Below are 17450 nucleotides of genomic sequence, written 5' to 3'. Positions count from 1 at the left end.
AACCTTATTCTCGTAATATTATGACTTTTTTTCTTGGAAATTTACAAGAAAAAGAAAAAACTTACATTTTGAAAATAAAGTCATAACATTACAGCAATGCCTCAAACACAAAATAGTAAATAATAATTTATTTTCTTATAAATCTACAAATTCATTTTTGTAAATGTAAGACTTCATTCTCAAAATCTCTCTTGTTTTTCTCCCATAATGTGTCCCACCGTCTTAATTATAGCAATATATGTAGCATAAAGTATTCCAAGACTACAACATACCTCCTGGGTCTTAAATGACTGGTAACTGGTGAGAGAAACAAATTCGATAAAGATACACATTTTAAAAGGAATGACATAGAAATGAAATGAAACATGTGGGAAAACGCATTTTAAAACACAAAATCGATAATGTTCTTCCTTAGCCCAAACCCCTCCATAAAGTTTCAAACAAAATGGGTTGGAATATTTCCTGGCTAATTACAAAAAAATGGCTAAAACATGCAGCGCTACGGGACTGAGTGGGATTACCTGGAGAAGTGACACCCACGGGGAGAGACACCCTCTGAACACTGTACACGAGACATTTGGTTTCATCTTACATCCTCTATACAATTCCTACAATGCGACATTTCTTTTTACCCGTTTGTTTGAAACGGTCCCGGAGAAACCTGTGGAGAGCATCCAGTGTGATGACTTTGTGTGTATATTGTATGTACTATGTGTATTTTTTTTTTTTTTTAGCCTCGGAGTACATACCCTCCTCTGCGAAAGAGGTTTTTTCAGCTCTTCCATCTCTCTTTTCAGCTCCATGTTTTGCCTTTTTAAATCAGCGTTCTGGTTTTTCATCTCAGCGAGTTGCCTTTGGGAAGAACATTGTCAGCATCTTCTCTTGAGGATCAACTAAATATGTGATAAAAAAAAAAAAAAATCACCTGTAACTCTGCTTGGTGACTTCCTTCAGGCGGTTTTCCAGTTCAGTTGACTTGTGTTTATAGTGCGCCGTCACTCTCGCCATCTGCGTTTGCTGAAAATCTGCAATCTGAGGAAATATAAATAAATATATATAAATATAAATATATATAAATATAAATATAAATAAATATAAACCTCAACACCCACAATGTATTTACACCTCTTTTGTTTTTTGCAGGAGTGGCTGAAAGAGCTGATGATACAACTCCTCACTAATAGTTTAGGCATGAGAGCAATTTCAATGCCATAAAAACAGCCACTAGGTGGCAGAAGTGCATCATAACAGGAAGGAGAAAGACACATAACAGGAAGAGGAAGAATAAATATGCACTGTATGCACATATTAACACACGTGCATACACATGCATGTGCACACACATAATTCAGTTCCAAATAAGAAAATTTGTAAATACATAATTTTGATGGAAGTGTGTCAATGTGAAGACGCTTGAAATGTATTTTTTTCACAAAAAGCTGTTTTTCTCCTTTTTAGTCAGGAACTGATATTTTCCTGAAACTTACCTACTTTCTACTGTTGATTACTAAAGAACAAAAAAAGGTAGAAACAAACTTTTTTTCTGATGAAAGATGCGAGTGCACGACAAGTGGTTAGCGCGCAGCTAGGAGACCAGGGTTCAATTCCACCCTCGGCCATGTCTGTGTGGAGTTTGCATGTTCTCCCCGTGCATGCGTGGGTTTTCTCCGGGTACTCCGGTTTCCTCCCACATTCCAAAAACATGCTAGGTTAATTAGCGACTCCAAATTGTCCATAGGTATGAATGTGAGTGTGAATGGTTGTTTGTCTATATGTGCCCTGTGATTGGCGACCAATCCAGGGTGTACCCCACCTCTCGCCGAAGACAGCTAGGGTCTTCGCGACCCCCGTGAGGATAAGCGGTAGAAAATGTATGAATGAATGAAAAGATGGGAGTCTAATACTTCTTTTGGTAGGTTCCATGTTCTGTTCTGTGTGCCTTAAAGTCATTAAAAATGGTCTAGAATGGCTGGAAACTTATGACAAACTCAGAACAGCAGGACATATGTAACCAAACCATGGTTATGTTGTCCAGCCGGGACTGCATGAGCTTCATGGGATCCTTGAAAAACACCATTTCCTGTGGCTTCATCTAAAAAAAAAAAAAAGAAAAAAAGCAAGGCTGTTAAGTTGCACAAAATCTGCAAATAATTGACATTTAGATGTTTATTTATTAGGGATGCTTCAAAGGATCGGCCGTGAAAAGGCATGTATTATTGCAGCATAATGGAACGAGCGTCCCCCGCTATTTTCTTGGCATAAACTTCTAATATTATTAGAACAAATTTAATTTTAGTAAATATTAAAGAAAAAAAATATTTTTAAATATTATTTTTTATATTTTTTATAACTAAAAAATATTTAAAAACTATAATTAATTATATTTTATATAATTATAATAATAAATATAATTATAATTTATATATAATTATAATTTAAAAAGTATGAAAAAACATTTTTTTAAATATTAAAAAATATTTAACTAAAAAATATTAAAAAATTATAATTAAAATATTTTATATAATTATAATAATAATATAATTATAATTTATATATAATAATTAAAAAAGTATTATGTTAAGTATTTTTGAAAAAGTAGGTTGGGGAAAAATTATATTATTGGAATAATATAAGAAATTTTATTCAAATTGATAGAATATCTTTACAAACTATCAAAGTGGCAGTCGCTGTAAAAAGGTGGGACACCACTGGCCTGGAAACAAGGTACACATTATTCAACTTAGAGAACAATAGTTTTGGCTCCAGAGCAAAACATGTAGCATAGCCCACCCCTCGCATATGCTTTGGGGAGAGAAATAGTCTACCCCCCCCCCTCCCCCCAAGAAGAGGACCACCACCCATTTACATAACCTAATTTCTCTTTACAAGCAAATTACAGACACATTTGCCTCTCAAATCAGGTAAACTGGAAAATCAAGGTCCTTAAAACTCCACCAAAAGCCGCATGTGTACGTAGAGTACATTCCTCTCACTAGTGACTGAATCAGCAACAACACGGGATCCAAACCTGATCAGTGATGGGCAGATAGCTGCAGCTGGCTCCACATACCACGCACTGATCTGCAGGGGGGGGGAAAGCAGACTGGTGTTACCCGGCCACCGAATGTTTCCAGAGGAGGCAAAAGCCTTACCGGATTGAATGCACGCTGCACAGATGATGTGACCACAGCTGGCCACTGCGAACTTTGACCCCGTCTTGGTGAAACACTTGTTACAGTGGAACCACTCCATTGGCGCTCCTTTAGGTGCGCTTCACTGCAATCAAACACAATTTCATGCGGTACATTGGAGCCTCTTTACTTCTACAGGTTCTGTAAGATGATATCGAATCATCTTAGATCAGGGGCGCCCAAACTTTTCCCACGGACGGCCATTTTGATACTTTGACACAATTTTTTCCTTTTTTTATGTACTTATTGTGAAAGAAATTTAAGTATTTTTGTGAGAATATTAATATTTTTGACTTATTCTTATAAAATTACAGCGGTTTTAAGTTTTCCAACTATTTCAAACTTTCAACAAGTACATTTTCTTTTTGTAATTCTGACTTTATTCCCATATTTTGATTTTATTGTTGTGCCATAACTTTATACTCTGCAAAAAAAGTGTTTCTCATAATAGTGCAGCTTTTAAAAATGTTTACAACCTAAACACTTGTAAAATTACGGCAGATGTTTTGTTTTCTTCTAAAATTATGTCTGATGGGCCCAAAAAACAAACAGCCACAGGCCAGAAATGACACAGGACCGCACTTTGGAAACCCTTAGCTCTATAGAGAACATATAGCTTTAAAATGTGACTTCTCAGCATAACTTTTTGGATTTCTACACATAACTTGAATTATGTGTATCACATTAGATTAAACCATTACACTGAACGTATTGACACAATTAGCAAGTGGCTAAGTATAAAACAATAGCATGCTATTAATTATTCACAGGTGTTTACAGAGTACGTGGTACCGCCCAAAAACGTATTTTATGGGTTTCTAATTATATTAAATACTGTTAGAGAAAACACACTTGAGTAATGTTTCACATTATTCACATTACCTGCCTCAAAAAAGCTCAGAAGTGGACAGTTGGCCGAAGCTAGCTTACTAGCACCACAGACAAGCCGTAGTAGCTCCGCCCCCATCGGGCGCCGAGTCTTACGTTTAACGTCGCCGCCATACTGGATGTGTCAAGGCTGCCCTATAAATGAATACAAGTAAATAAATCTACTTACAACGCCTTTTCTATAAAGCGCCTGTCGACGAAAATTTAAATTCCTCTCGTTTATACATTCACACACGCACCAATATACCCAAGAAACAGGCCGTTACAGCGCAGTCTTGACATCCAAAATGGCGGCGACGTTGACGTACTACAGCAGTGGACGAACCCACTCGATGCGACGGCTACGTTTGATTCGCACAAGCTAGTAGTTAGCATGTATGCTAACTACTGCTACAATAAACGTTTGGCATCATAAACCTCAGAAATGTGCCTGCTTAGAAAATAAATACAGTAAATCAGCTTACAAATAGCAACCAAATACATTTTTCTGGTTCAATTGTGGAAATAAATACACATTTATAGAATCCGTCCTATCCAAGTAGGTGGTGAGGATACTGTATATCTTTGATATCTCTGATACCAAGTCATAACAGGGCCAATATAGCGACAAAATAAAATTATATTTTGAGTAATAAGTACAAATCACTCACCTCATTCTCTGAATGCTTGTAAATTATGAACATGAAACCACATTGTAAGGAAATATTGATCACCCAATGTTGATACTAACCTTGGTATCGATATCTGATCCCGGAGCGGGCTCCTGTTGACTTTACCAAATTATGTCTATAATATAAAATTAATGTACATGGAGAAATTAGGTCAACTCATTCATACGTTTTCCAGTGTAAATAAAAAAAAGGACACATTTACTCCGAGTGGGTCGTTCCAGATGTTTAATGATATACAATTTTTAAGCTGTATACAACCAAATAAAACAGTTTGGGCGTATCCGATCCTTCATACCATCTATACCTGTTGTAAGACAAGAGAATTACACGCAGACCTACACATCAAGCTATAAAGTTCATGCTTACTTCAGTGATAGTCAAGGGACCGAGGACTACTTTCTGGGAGATTCCATGATGCCCTGCAAAAATCAGAAAGTACTTTGATCAGTACAATGAGACGCAGAAAAGACTACTTTGTGTCGGTACCTGGATGTGTACTCCTTGTCCATCTGGACTTGCAACTGGTTTCACAGCAGTCACATAAGTTGCTGTACGCTGGGTTGTCTAGTAGTTTCCAACTGAACACAAGAAGCGTATTATTCTTAAAAAAAAAAAGTTTTAAAATGAGTCCAATAGTTTTATACCCTTGTCCTTTAACAAAGCTGCACGCCTTCTTGGTGGTGTCAATGCCTTCGGGATCCCATGCCACCAATTTGCAGTGGATAAAGACCTGTTGTAGAACCAGTCAAAATGATTAGTTTTGTATACACACACATAACCTATTAACTTACCTCTTCACCAAGCGCAAACTTAAAAGCTTGCAGGGATAGGAGGATTTCAGAAGTCATTGTCCTTGGCTCGAACCTGGACCGAGATCTCTTGCTGTCTGTGAGGCACCTTTAAGCCGAGGAAGAACATTTCAGACAAAAAAAATAAAAAAAATGGCATGATGGCAGCCATTGTTTGAAGCGCATACCCCTTATTTGTGATTATATTGTACAAATGGCTGTCAGGGTGCAGCTGCGGCGTAGTGGCAGCAACGCATTCCTCCATCAGCAGCAGCAATGGCTGATGGGTATTCTGCTCGACACGAGCCATGATCGGGATGAATGACCCAAGAGTAAACCGAGTGGATTCAGCCGGGCCTGAGAAGTCATCTTTAAAATGATAACACAATGTTACACTATTTTTAATTTACTTTTTTTTTTTAAAAATTTTAAATGAAGAACCCCCACCATTCATCAGCGCCATATGGAAGACAAGATCCGATTGGCCATAGGTCTCAAACACCGGGTCATAAGTGATTGGGAACCAGTCGTTTGGCCTGAATAAACACATAATCAGTTCATAATGCAAGCACTCAATGACATGTTAATACTAACCTGTCAAACATGCAAACAACCGGCTGGATAAGAGTTTGTCCTTTGGAATCAGAATAGGTCAACTCACTGCTGTACACAAACTGGTTCCCAGTCACCTGGAAGAAAAAAAAGCGTTACAAAGTGATGCTTTAACTGGTTGAATGTATTTATACATACGGTGGCCGAGAAGTGCAAAACAAAAGCAGTTAGCTCAAAAGTAGTTTGTAGCAGATAAGTGCAAAACGGCAATCAAAACCAAAACAAAACTACCTGAAATGAAGTTGTATCCGCGTTATATCTTCAATAAATATTTCATGGATTACTTATAAGCAATTTAACAGACTAAGATAGTACTTTTCCATACTATACCGCTTCGACGGCTTGCTAGCATACTTCACAAGTGGTCACGTGGTGTTCCTGTGACGTAGCATAACAGCTGATTTATACGGATTTTTTTCTTCCAGTCAATAAATAAACCTGCCCATAAGACCATAAAACCACAAGGACGGGTCCTTTGTACTCACACCAGGGTTGTAGTCCTAAAAAAGTCGGGCGGCGGATGGCGCTGTAGCCCTGTCTTTGACGGGAAGACTGTTAAAAAAAACTTCCGTATAAAATCAGCTGACATAGCACGCGACATGAACGTCACGTGACCGCCTATGACGCCTGCTAGCAAGCAGTCGAAAGTTTGTTATAGAAAAAAAACACTTCTTGGGCTGTTAAAAATAAGTCAAACTATATAAATGTTATACTGAATTAATATGTAAATATTTAGCTAACAATTTCTTGGAAGAGATTGGTCCAAAAATGAGCAATTTCATCCAAATCTGTCATAAACAACCCCCATTTTGGACCCAGATTATGTTAAATATTATGCTAAATAAATTCTGGCCATATGCTGAAGTTCATAAGGTCACCGATCCCCGGTGGCACATTAGGAAATATTGTTTGGATGCTCCGTTTAGTGTCCCCGTTAACATCCCTCCACCTACCATCGACCTGAATCCGCAGTCAATGAACTCCACATTAAAAGTTGCCGCCCAGGCCGTGGTGCTAGTCGGCGTGCAGCTTCCCAGACGGAAAAGCGAAGTATCCACCTGGGATCTGCGTTCGGTCCACACCAGCGACACAAACCCTGGCCTGCAGTCCAGCTTCATTTCTTGTAAAAAGAACTTTAAAATCAGTGAAAAAAAACAAAAAAAAAAAATTCAACTAACATTACCTGCATGCACGGAAGCAGCAACAACAAGGCTGAAGAGGACGGCACCATGCCAAAAGAACGCCATCGTGACTCTACATGTGGGGGCGTTACACTGATGATGCTTTTATTCCCTCAACGGGTCACCGTCAAGGTCATTGGTTGCACCTGGAGTGGGTCAGCATGCTCAGCTGCACCTGATCACACCCCTAAAAAGTCTGCCATATTGGTCAGGATCATACAGGCATTCAAATACTCACGTTATTTGTGTATTTTGTTGTTATCACGTAGAACATTTTGTTACATTCATGTATAAACGGTACTGAAGTTTGATTTATTGCGTTATACACTCAGAAATTGTACAAAAACTACGAAAAAACAAGTAAAACGGAAGCTTTTGAGTGAGAAAAGTCTCACCTCTTTTACCTCGTTGATGTATTCACCCCTGCTAATGCTAGCTAAATTCAAGGAAACAAGTTATAAGTTAGCGAGGAGACTAGGGTTCAATTCCACCCTCGGTCATCTCTGTGTGGAGTTTGCATGCTCTCCCCTGCGTGGGTTTCCTCCCACATTCCAAAAATATGCTAGGTTAATTAGCGACTCCGAATTGTCCATAGGTATGAATGTGAGTGTGAATGGTTGTTTGTCTATATGTGCCCTGTGATTGGCTGGCCACCAGTCCAGGGTGTACCCCGCCTCTTGCTCGAAGACAGCTGGGATAGGCTCCAGCATACACGCGACCCTCGTGAGGATAAGCGGTAGAAAATGAATGAATGAATATAACATATTCAGGCCTGCAGCAAAAAGACCCGGATTCGATTCCCCTCTTGTGCATGTCTGTGTGGAGTTTGCATGTTCTCCCCCTCGTGGGTTTCCTCCCACATTCCAAAAACATGCTAGGTTAATTAGCGACTCCAAATTGGCCATAAGTATGAATGTGAGTGTGAATGGTTGTTTGTCTATATGTGCCCTGTGATTGGCTGGCCACCAGTCCAGGGTGTACCCCACCTCTTGCTTGAAGACAGCTGGGATAGGCTCCAGCACCCCCCGCGACACTTGTGAGGAAAAGTGGTAGAAAATGAATTTATTTCCAATGGGCATTAAGTTGCAACATGTTTTTATCAAAATAGTTTTTATTTGATATATGATTATATTTTTAGGCTGCATGGTGGTCGAGTGGTTCACGCACAGACCTCAGAGCTAGGAGACCCGAGTTCAATCCCACCCTCAGCCATCTCTGTGTGAATTTGCATGTTTTCTCCGGGTACTCCTCCCACATTCCAAAAAAATTAAAGTTAAATTAAAGTTAATTATCAACTCCAAATTGTCCATAGGTATGAATGTGAGTGTGAATGGTTGTTTGTCTATTTGTGCCCTGTGATTGGCTGGCCACCAGCAAATCGTCCGAAGACAGCTGGAATAGGCTAGCGCACCCCCCACAACCCTCGTGAGGATAAGCGGCAGAAAATGAATGAATTAATGATTTTGATGGAGGCTGAATGGTGGAAAAGTGGTTAGGGCACATGCCTCACAGCTAGGAGACCAGGGTTTGATTCCACCCTCGGCCATCATGTTCTCCCGGGTTTCTCCGGTTTCCTCCCACATTCCAAAAACATGCTAGGTTAATTAGCGACTCCAAATTGTCCATAGGTATGAATGTGAGTGTGAATGGTTGTTTGTCCATATGTGCCCTGTGATTGGCTGGCCACCAGTCCAGGGTGTACCCAAAAAAAAAAAAAAAAAAAAAAAAAAAAAAAAAGTCCTTTCAGAACATGACATTTATTGTAAGAGTCACTTTGAGGGCCCAGACAAGTTTCTGCTTATGACAGAAATCCACCAGCACCGGCGGCGGCGGCGGCCATCCTTCCATAGTAAGCATCCACAATGACGAAGGGTCCCAACACTGAATGTTGACTGAGCCCCTGGAGTTCTGGTGGGAGGAAAATCATATTGGTAATGGTTTTATTTCATTTGAACATGCATCCGATTACAATTGAATGCATCACATAATCAGTTCACAGTTCCACATGTCCAAAAGGAGTAGGAAGAAGCAAAGCTTATTAAATCCTACCCCTCCATCTGGTACTTTTACAATCAGTAACTGTTACATTTGTTCACTTCCTGCTTTCCATAATACAGTTTAAGGTTTTTTTTTTTTAATAATGTGATATGAGCATCCAATGACATAATGGGTACCATAGTAAGTGTCAATATAGTGATATGTATAGCACATCATGACTGGTTCAAGACTCTTCATCCTTGTATTTAGCAAACATCAACTGCTTGTATTGTTTCTTGAATTGGCTCATCGTTGTGCATTGTTTGAGGGTCTTACTCAATCCATCCCATAGTTTGATTCCACATACTGAAATGCTATGGCTTTTTAACGTAGTCCTAGCATATAAGTGTTTTATTTAAATGTAGTTCTTCCCTGAGATCATATTTCTCCTCTCTTGTAGAGAAGTATTGGATGACATTTTTAGCTAATTGGTTATTTTTAGCCTTATGCATTATTTTAACTGTTCATCAGCAAGTTGAAGTATTTGTGATTTTAGAAATAAGGAGTTAGTATGTTCTCTGTAGGCAGCATTATGAATTATCCTTACTGGCCTTTTTTGCAGTACATTTAGCGAGTGAAATTTGCTTTTATAGTTATTAGCCCATATTTCCACACAATACGTATTAATGTCTGATTGAGTAATTGGGAGAGGAAAACATGCAAAGTATACCCTGGTCAGCTCCTCGTTTGCTTTTGGACATGGACCTGCAGGAGTCATCACAGCAGCTACACAGGTCATTCTGGGATGGATCATCTAGCAGCTCCCATCTGAAATACATGTGGAAGAAAACTAGGAAACACAAAAAAGGAGATGTTCCATACGGTACTTACTCTCCAGTCTGCTTGGAATATTGACACGCCTTCTTGCCTTCATCTAGGACTTGAGGATCCCAGGCAACCAGTTTACAGTGCAGGTACACCTGAAGGAGAAAATGTTCTACATTCATTTTCTACCGCTTATCCTCACGAGGGTCGCAGGGGGTGCTGGAGCCTATCCCAGCTGTCTTCAGGCGAGAGGTGGGGTACACCATGGACTGGTGGCCAGCCAATCACAGGGCACATATAGACAAACAACCATTCACACTCACATTCATACCTATGGACAATTTGGAGTCGCTAATTAACCTAGCATGTTTTTGGAATGTGGGAGGAAACCGGAGTACCCGGAGAAAACCCACGCATGCACGGGGAGAACATGCAAACTCCACACAGAGATGGCTGAGGGTGGAATTGAACCCTGGTCTCCTAGCTGTGAGGTCTGCGCGCTAATCACTCGACCACCTTAACATTTTCATTTATTCTATTTTAATAATTGCTTTTACTTCACATTACTTTATTCTTAGAAACCTACAGCAGGGTAAACCCTGGACTGGTGGCCAGCCAATCACAGGGCACATATAGACAAACAACCATTCACACTCACATTCATACCTATGGACAATTTGGAGTCGCTAATTAACCTAGCATGTTTTTGGAATGGAACCCACGCAGGGGAGGAACATGCAAACTCCACACAGACATGCATGAGAGGGGGAATCGAACCCGTGTCTCCTTGCTGCAGCCCTGATGCATGGGTGACCCGGAGAAAACCCACGCATGCACGGGGAGAACATGCAAACTCCACACAGAGATGGCCGAGGGTGGAATTGAACCCTTGGTCTCCTATCTGTGAGGTCTGCACGCTAACCACTAGACCACCGTGCTGTCAGGTTTTCTCCAGTTAAAAAAAAAAAAAAAAAAAAAAAAAAATCCACCCCTCACCTCGCCAACACCAAACATGAATGACTGCAGGTAGAGGACGATAGCAGATGAGTGGTATCGAGGAAGGAACATGGAATTTCCTCGTACACTATCCGTAAGACACCTACGAAAAAAAAACAATGGTCAAATATCCAGATTTTAAAAATACGACTTAAAACTAAAATGTACCCTTTGTTGCCAATGATGGGGTAAACCTGCTGATCCGGCTTCAGCACGGCGGTGGTTGCCGCGACGCATTCCTCCATGAAAAGACGCAACGGCTGGTGGGCTTGTTGCTCCACCGCCGCCCAAATCGGCATAAAGGAACCCAAAGGGATCACGTTTGTTTGCGCGATCCCTGACAATTGATCTGCGTCAGACAGGAAGTTAGCGTTTAGAAGGATCTGCACCACATTTTTATTGAACCCTGTTTGGGGGGGGGAAGTCACCGTTGAGGAGCGCCATATGGAAGACGAGGCCGCCTCGGCCCGATGAAAGAATGGATCCTGGGTTCAGAAACGGTGGAACCCAAACCGTCTCCCTAAAAAAAAGGAAATATTGTTTATAAGAGGAAAAAAAAAAGACAGTGAGGGAAAATGGCGCACCTTTTTGAGACGCATTGGAATGGGTACGTATAAGATGGAGGTTTGGACTTGCTCTGTGGCCGGTAGGTCAGTTTATTCACATAGACCACATGCTTGCCTTTCATCTGCAGGACACACGACAGTCAAGAAAAGCACGAGAAGAACACCAAGAAAATCCACCAACATCTGTATCCACCTGTCTTTTAAATCTGCATTCAGCGAAATCGACGTTGAAATTGAGCTGCAACGCTCCACCCGGAAGCTTCGTCGCACTGGAGCGGATGCAGTTCCCCAGGAAAAATCGAGTTGCGTAGGGCGCCAACTGGCGATTCAGCTTCCATGTGGCGTTGACGCCGTCCGTACCGCAGACGATGTTGATCGCTGCGAAGGGAAAAATTCCTATTTGTTATTACGCCAGACACACCGGCAATGACTTTTTACCCCCCCCCCCCCCCATGATACCTTCATCACCAACGACGACAACCCCTGCAAAAGCAGCCAAGATTATCACACCGACACTCAGATGGATCATCATGACTCACTGAACCAGCACACCTTGAATGGCTAATTATATACACACTTCCTGTCTAATCACACCAATCACTGACATCTGTGCAGGTCAGTAGACTGGAGGAGATACTGGTACCGAGACCATATCAAGTAAACACAGAACCAGTGGTGCCGCTACTGATTCTGTAGTTTTTATTGCCTTTTAATTTGATTGCCTTTAATCTGACAAAGATTTTTGGCAAACAAACCCAATTAACAATAGCAACTTATCTGAGTTTGTGAGTAATATAACAATAGCAATAACAATTAGCATTTAAAAATAAGGGAAATGTTCCAGAAAATAAGGGAAATGTAAGATAATTTCTGATGTTTCTACTAGAAAAGTACATTATTATGATTATTACCTACTTTTCCAACAGCCAATCGCTGCTTTCCTTACTGAGGAGTTAGCAACAGTTGTGGTTATTTCGCAACAAATCAAATACTAATCAAATAAATCGACGTACTTACATATTAAGACTTCACAATGACAATATTTGCATTTAAAAATAAGAGAAATGTAAGATAAATTCTGACATTTCCACTAGAAAAGTACATGATTATGATTACTACCGACTTTTCCAACAGCCAATCGCTGCTTTTCTTACTGAGGAGTTAGCAACAGTTGTGGTTATTTCGCCTTCTCGCGGTGTTTTCAGACCAACACTAACAAATCAAATAAATCGACGTACTTACATATTAAGACTTCATAATGACAATATTTGCATTTAAAAATAAGGGAAATGTAAGATAAATTCTGATTTTTTCACTAGAAAAGTACATGATTATTATTACTACCGACTTTTCCAACAGCCAATCGCTGCTTTTCTTACTGAGGAGTTAGCAACAGTTGTGGTTATTTCGGCTTCTTGCGTTGTTTTCAGACTAACAAATCCATTAAATCGACGGACTTACATTTTAAGAGATCATAATGACAATATTTGCATTTAAAAATAAGAGAAATGTAAAATAAATTCAGATTTTTTCACTAGAAAAGTACATGATTATGATTACTACCGATTTTTCCAACAGCCAATCACTGCTTTCCTTATTGAGGAGTTAGCAACAGTCGTGGTCACTTCGACTTCTTGTGTTGTTTTCAGACTAACAAATCTATTAAATCGACGTACTTACATTTTAAGACTTCATAATGACAATATTTGCATTTCAAAATAAGTGAAATTGTAAGATAAATTCTGATATTTTCACTAGAAAAGTACATGCTTATGATTATTACCTACTTTTCCAACAGCCAATCGCTGCTTTCCTTACTGAACAGTTAGCAACAGTTGTGGTTATTTCGCCTTCTCGCGGTGTTTTCAGGCCAACACTAACAAATCTATTAAATCGACGTACTTACATTTTAAGACTTCGTAATGACAATATTTGCATTTAAAAATAAGGGAAATGTAAGATAAATTCTGATCTTTTCACTAGAAAAGTACATATTATGGTTACTACCGACTTTTCCAACAGCCAATCGCTGCTTTCCTTACTGAGGAGTTAGCAACATTCCTGGTTACTTCGGCTTCTTGCGGTGTTTTCAGACCAACACTAACAAATCTATTAAATCGACGTACTTGTGAACATGTTAAGACTTCAACTATTATTTTAAAGTATTTTTTTTGTAGTTTTCAAGTAAAACAAAAAAATCGTACTCTTTTACAAGGATAAAAAAAAGCGAATGAAAATGTCCTGAATGAACCTAAACGCAACACCCGGTAACGCCTGTCACTACAGTACTCCATACACTTTAAAGTATTATTGTTTTTTTAAATATAAAGATCCCAAACAGTTGGCACGACAACATTTACGTATGTATACGTACAATACTTTCTTGTTCTATCATTACACCGTCATTGTAAAATTGTATTTATTTTCGACGTACAAAAAAAATAAAAAATTGATTCACGTATTAGTGTACAAATACGTGTATAATTTCACACTGTCGGGGTTTAATCACTAAAATTAGAGAACGCAAAATACTAAAAAAAAATAAAATAAAATGACAAAGCGGAACTTTCCACTACTACACGTTGGGCGGAAGGTTTAGTACGTTACATCGGAAGTAGTCCTGAATCATCCCGGCGACCAGTTTACAAGTACCGACACTATCAGCGCGCTGTTATTGTACATGGTCGTATAATTTAAAGTTGTATCATATTCACATTTAAAAATGCTGATTAAAGTGAAGGTAAGACGTTATTTATTTGCTACGAAATACGAAAGCAGCGCTGCTGACGAGGTTGTGCTCTTTGTGGGTGTCCGTTAAAATAAGATGGTCGCTTGTTACTGGGAGGATTTTTGGTTCTTTATTTAGTAGCAGTATTTTAAAGATGACACTTTGGCGATTGCGTGATTAAAAAAGAACAATATTAATAATTGTAATACGTCGGCTGTGTGAATTTGTTATTGAATGAATGAAGTAACTATTCATCAGTACCTTCATCTCCTAGCATAGTTGCTATCAGTTGCATCCCCGAAAGGTAAACAAGCTACGTGTGAGACCGCCAAATCTATTCCATTGTATTCTACAGTACTTACAATTGGACAGTTTCGGCTGAATAAATTGCACAAGTTGAACAAAACACACTTAAAAACAAACCAGACACCTGAAAATGAATCGTTGTCTTACAGACTCTGACTGGGAAAGAAATCGAGATCGACATTGAGCCCACAGACAAGGTAAAGCCATTTAAAGAAGAAAAACAATACGTAGTAATACATTTACTTGCTTATTTTTCTAGGTGGAGCGAATTAAAGAAAGGGTGGAGGAAAAAGAAGGCATCCCCCCTCAACAACAAAGACTCATCTACAGTGGGAAACAGATGTGAGCTCTTTTAATAGTACATGATTCTAATACCGGTACTAAACGGGTAGGACTGTGCTTTGCAGTGCAGATTACCTTAAAACCTCAAACAGGCCGCAACTGTGCCAAAAGAACGCTGCGGCTTACTGGTTGGAAACATCCACACGTGGTATCGGACATATGGGATTTTACGTGAATTACACAGGTATCAGAACCCGATACCTGGGATCGGCTTCCGCCCTGCTTGTTAGTCTGATCTCATAGCAGCTGCGGTGCATTCAAGGACCGCTGAAAAGGTGGAAAAAAAAATTATTTTCGTTTGGGCGATAAATGATGAAAAATATTCATTTATTTTTACTTAATTTATAATATAATAATTTTAATTCATATAACATATATAATTAATATATAATTTTATAATAATTTTAATTCATATAATATATATAATATATAATTTTATAATAAATTTTAATTTATTTAAAAATATATATAAAGTCTGCAATTTTTAGGGGCTGTAAGTACTGCATCGTGATTGTGCACTACTACAAAACTACATTAAAAATAACATTTAAGATTGAATGATTTTGATCATTTTATGGATCATGACTACAGTCAGAATAAAAACATACGATATATATTTTAGTCTATTGTGATAGGGAAAAAAATACAAAAATGATGAAAAACTATATTAAAAATAACATTTAAAATTGACTGATTTTGACATTTATGGATCATGATTGCAGTCAGAAAAAAAACAGGATATATATTTTAATCTGTTGTCGGAGAGGGAAAAAAATACAAAATAAATAATGAAAAACTACATTAAAAATAACATTTAAAATTGAATGATTTAGACGCATTTATGGATCATGACTGCAGTCAGAAAAAAAACAGGATATATATTTTAATCTGTTGTCGGATGGGGAAAAAATACGAAATAAATGATGAAAAACTACATTAAAAATAACATTTAAAATTGAATGATTTTGACATATTTATGGATCATGACTGCAGTCAGAATAAAAACATAGGATATATATTTTAGTCTATTGTCATAGGGGAAAAAATACAAAAATGATCAAAAACTATATTAAAATAACATTTAAGATTGAATGATTTTGACGTATTTATGGATCATGACTGCAGTCAGAATAAAAACATAGGATATATATTTTAATCTATTGTCGGAGGGGAAAAAATGCAAAATAAATGATGAAAAACTATTAAAAATATTTAAATGAATTAAATATTTTTTAATTAATTAAATGTATTTTGAAAGTAAATATTTGTGAAAGCGGAAGACTACCTTTTAGTATTGTTGATATCGGAGTGGACCCCCCGCCCTCAGGAAATGGCGTACGTCCACGTCTTTGCGTTCCTGCCAGTCATGTCACGTGTATCTTGATCAGGAACGATGAGAAGACGGCGGCGGACTACAAGATCCAGGGCGGCTCGGTGCTCCATCTCGTGCTGGCGCTAAGAGGAGGGAAGGCCACCCACATCAACTCATCATGAGCGGCGCCCCAACCCGGGTGCCGGCCGTGTGCCAACGCTTTCGGCGTTCCCATTATTACCCACCCCTCACGACCGCCCAAAACGCCCTTCCGGATGGAAAAAAAAAAAAAAGGATGTTTGATTCATGGATGTTTTTGTAACCCATATTGGCTTTCTGGGTTTGTCCCGCTCATAGAAGCACTCGGGCTGTTGCTCTTTAATGCTTGTTAATAAATGCTAAAGTTGAGCCATTCGTCGTCTTTTCGATCAACATGAACATCATTTTTATTGCAAAACGATATCACCCACGACGTTGACCAGCACTCAGCATCTTCAAATTCATTGTACAGAAATAAAATAGTTGATGTAACCACGTGAGTCTATGTACAGTGAAGAAAATAAGTATTTGAACACCCTGCTATTTTGCTATTTCTCCCACTTAGAAATCATGGAGGGGTCTGAAATTTTCATCGTAGGTGCATGTCCACTGTGAGAGAGATAAACTAAAAAGAAAAATCCAGAAATCACAATGCATGATTTTTTAACAATTTATTTGTGTGATACAGCTGCAAATAAGTATTTGAACACCTGTGTATCATCTAGAATTCTGACCCTGAAAGACCTGTTAGTCTGCCCATTAGAAGTCCACCTGCACTCCATGTATCATCCTGAATCAGATGCACCTGTTTGAGGTCGTTAGCTGCATAAAGACACCTGTCCACCCCATACAATCAGTAAGACTTTAACTTGTAACATGGCGAAGACCAAAGAGCTGTCCAAAGACACCAGAGACAAAATTGTACACCTCCACAAGGCTGGAAAGGGCTACGGAGCAATTACCAAGCAGCTTGGTGAAAAAAGGTCCACTGTTGGAGCTATCATTAGAAAATGGAAGAAGCTAAACAT

At 38.8% G+C, this 17450-nt stretch overlaps 4 protein-coding genes across 4 annotated transcripts; 1 reads left to right on the top strand and 3 right to left on the bottom strand.

Annotated features, from left to right (window-relative positions):
* Nucleotides 1-450: 450 nt before the first annotated feature.
* LOC131126007 (E3 ubiquitin-protein ligase RNF212B-like) lies at nt 451-3280 on the bottom strand. Its single transcript, XM_078790977.1, has 6 exons — nt 3153-3280; nt 3029-3081; nt 2018-2092; nt 926-1032; nt 750-852; nt 451-661 (listed from the first exon to the last, which is right to left on the bottom strand). The coding sequence occupies exons 1-6, from the start codon at nt 3250-3252 to the stop codon at nt 629-631; spliced, it is 471 nt and encodes a 156-aa protein (XP_078647103.1). The 5' UTR covers nt 3253-3280; the 3' UTR covers nt 451-628.
* A 1678-nt stretch (nt 3281-4958) lies between these two features.
* LOC131125808 (zona pellucida sperm-binding protein 3-like) lies at nt 4959-7433 on the bottom strand. The gene is made up of 10 exons (XM_058067689.2): nt 7334-7433; nt 7104-7270; nt 6133-6227; nt 5986-6074; nt 5727-5907; nt 5542-5647; nt 5395-5480; nt 5237-5328; nt 5117-5169; nt 4959-5054 (listed from the first exon to the last, which is right to left on the bottom strand). The coding sequence occupies exons 1-10, from the start codon at nt 7395-7397 to the stop codon at nt 5049-5051; spliced, it is 939 nt and encodes a 312-aa protein (XP_057923672.2). The 5' UTR covers nt 7398-7433; the 3' UTR covers nt 4959-5048.
* A 1696-nt stretch (nt 7434-9129) lies between these two features.
* Nucleotides 9130-12224, bottom strand: LOC131125850 (zona pellucida sperm-binding protein 3). Its single transcript, XM_078791030.1, has 9 exons — nt 12155-12224; nt 11889-12091; nt 11714-11817; nt 11558-11649; nt 11298-11478; nt 11130-11232; nt 10200-10288; nt 10039-10136; nt 9130-9239 (listed from the first exon to the last, which is right to left on the bottom strand). The coding sequence occupies exons 1-9, from the start codon at nt 12222-12224 to the stop codon at nt 9130-9132; spliced, it is 1050 nt and encodes a 349-aa protein (XP_078647156.1).
* A 2051-nt stretch (nt 12225-14275) lies between these two features.
* On the top strand, nt 14276-16791 carry nedd8l (NEDD8 ubiquitin like modifier, like). The gene is made up of 4 exons (XM_058068389.2): nt 14276-14435; nt 14879-14926; nt 14989-15071; nt 16460-16791. The coding sequence occupies exons 1-4, from the start codon at nt 14418-14420 to the stop codon at nt 16563-16565; spliced, it is 255 nt and encodes an 84-aa protein (XP_057924372.2). The 5' UTR covers nt 14276-14417; the 3' UTR covers nt 16566-16791.
* The last annotated feature ends 659 nt before the right edge of the window (nt 16792-17450 follow it).

The sequence above is a fragment of the Doryrhamphus excisus genome, linkage group LG6 (assembly GCF_037039965.1).
Source record: "Doryrhamphus excisus strain RoL-2023G ecotype Guam linkage group LG6, RoL_Dexc_Guam_v1.1, whole genome shotgun sequence".
Classification (NCBI taxonomy): Eukaryota; Metazoa; Chordata; class Actinopteri; order Syngnathiformes; family Syngnathidae; genus Doryrhamphus; species Doryrhamphus excisus.
The sequence above is the reverse complement of the archived record's forward strand: the minus strand, read 5'-3'. Positions and strand labels throughout refer to the sequence as shown.

What these genes read in the sequence shown, in the direction of transcription:
- LOC131126007 (XM_078790977.1), bottom strand. Translation starts at nt 3,252, where the DNA reads ATGGAGTGGTTCCACTGTAACAAGTGTTTCACCAAGACGGGGTCAAAG. An exon ending in GTCACCAAGCAGAGTTACAG is followed by an intron (nt 853 to 925) that starts GTGATTTTTTTT and finishes TTCTTCCCAAAG; the next exon opens with GCAACTCGCTGAGATGAAAA. An exon ending in AACCTCTTTCGCAGAGGAGG is followed by an intron (nt 662 to 749) that starts GTATGTACTCCG and finishes TGCTCTCCACAG; the next exon opens with GTTTCTCCGGGACCGTTTCA.
- LOC131125808 (XM_058067689.2), bottom strand. Translation starts at nt 7,397, where the DNA reads ATGGCGTTCTTTTGGCATGGTGCCGTCCTCTTCAGCCTTGTTGTTGCT. An exon ending in ACTGCGGATTCAGGTCGATG is followed by an intron (nt 6,228 to 7,103) that starts GTAGGTGGAGGG and finishes TTTTTCTTCCAG; the next exon opens with GTGACTGGGAACCAGTTTGT. An exon ending in AGCTTTGTTAAAGGACAAGG is followed by an intron (nt 5,329 to 5,394) that starts GTATAAAACTAT and finishes TCTTGTGTTCAG; the next exon opens with TTGGAAACTACTAGACAACC.
- LOC131125850 (XM_078791030.1), bottom strand. Translation starts at nt 12,224, where the DNA reads ATGATCCATCTGAGTGTCGGTGTGATAATCTTGGCTGCTTTTGCAGGG. An exon ending in TTCCAATGCGTCTCAAAAAG is followed by an intron (nt 11,650 to 11,713) that starts GTGCGCCATTTT and finishes CCTTTTTTTTAG; the next exon opens with GGAGACGGTTTGGGTTCCAC. An exon ending in TATTCCAAGCAGACTGGAGA is followed by an intron (nt 10,137 to 10,199) that starts GTAAGTACCGTA and finishes CATGTATTTCAG; the next exon opens with ATGGGAGCTGCTAGATGATC.
- nedd8l (XM_058068389.2), top strand. An exon ending in ACATTGAGCCCACAGACAAG is followed by an intron (nt 14,927 to 14,988) that starts GTAAAGCCATTT and finishes TTATTTTTCTAG; the next exon opens with GTGGAGCGAATTAAAGAAAG. An exon ending in ATCTACAGTGGGAAACAGAT is followed by an intron (nt 15,072 to 16,459) that starts GTGAGCTCTTTT and finishes TATCTTGATCAG; the next exon opens with GAACGATGAGAAGACGGCGG.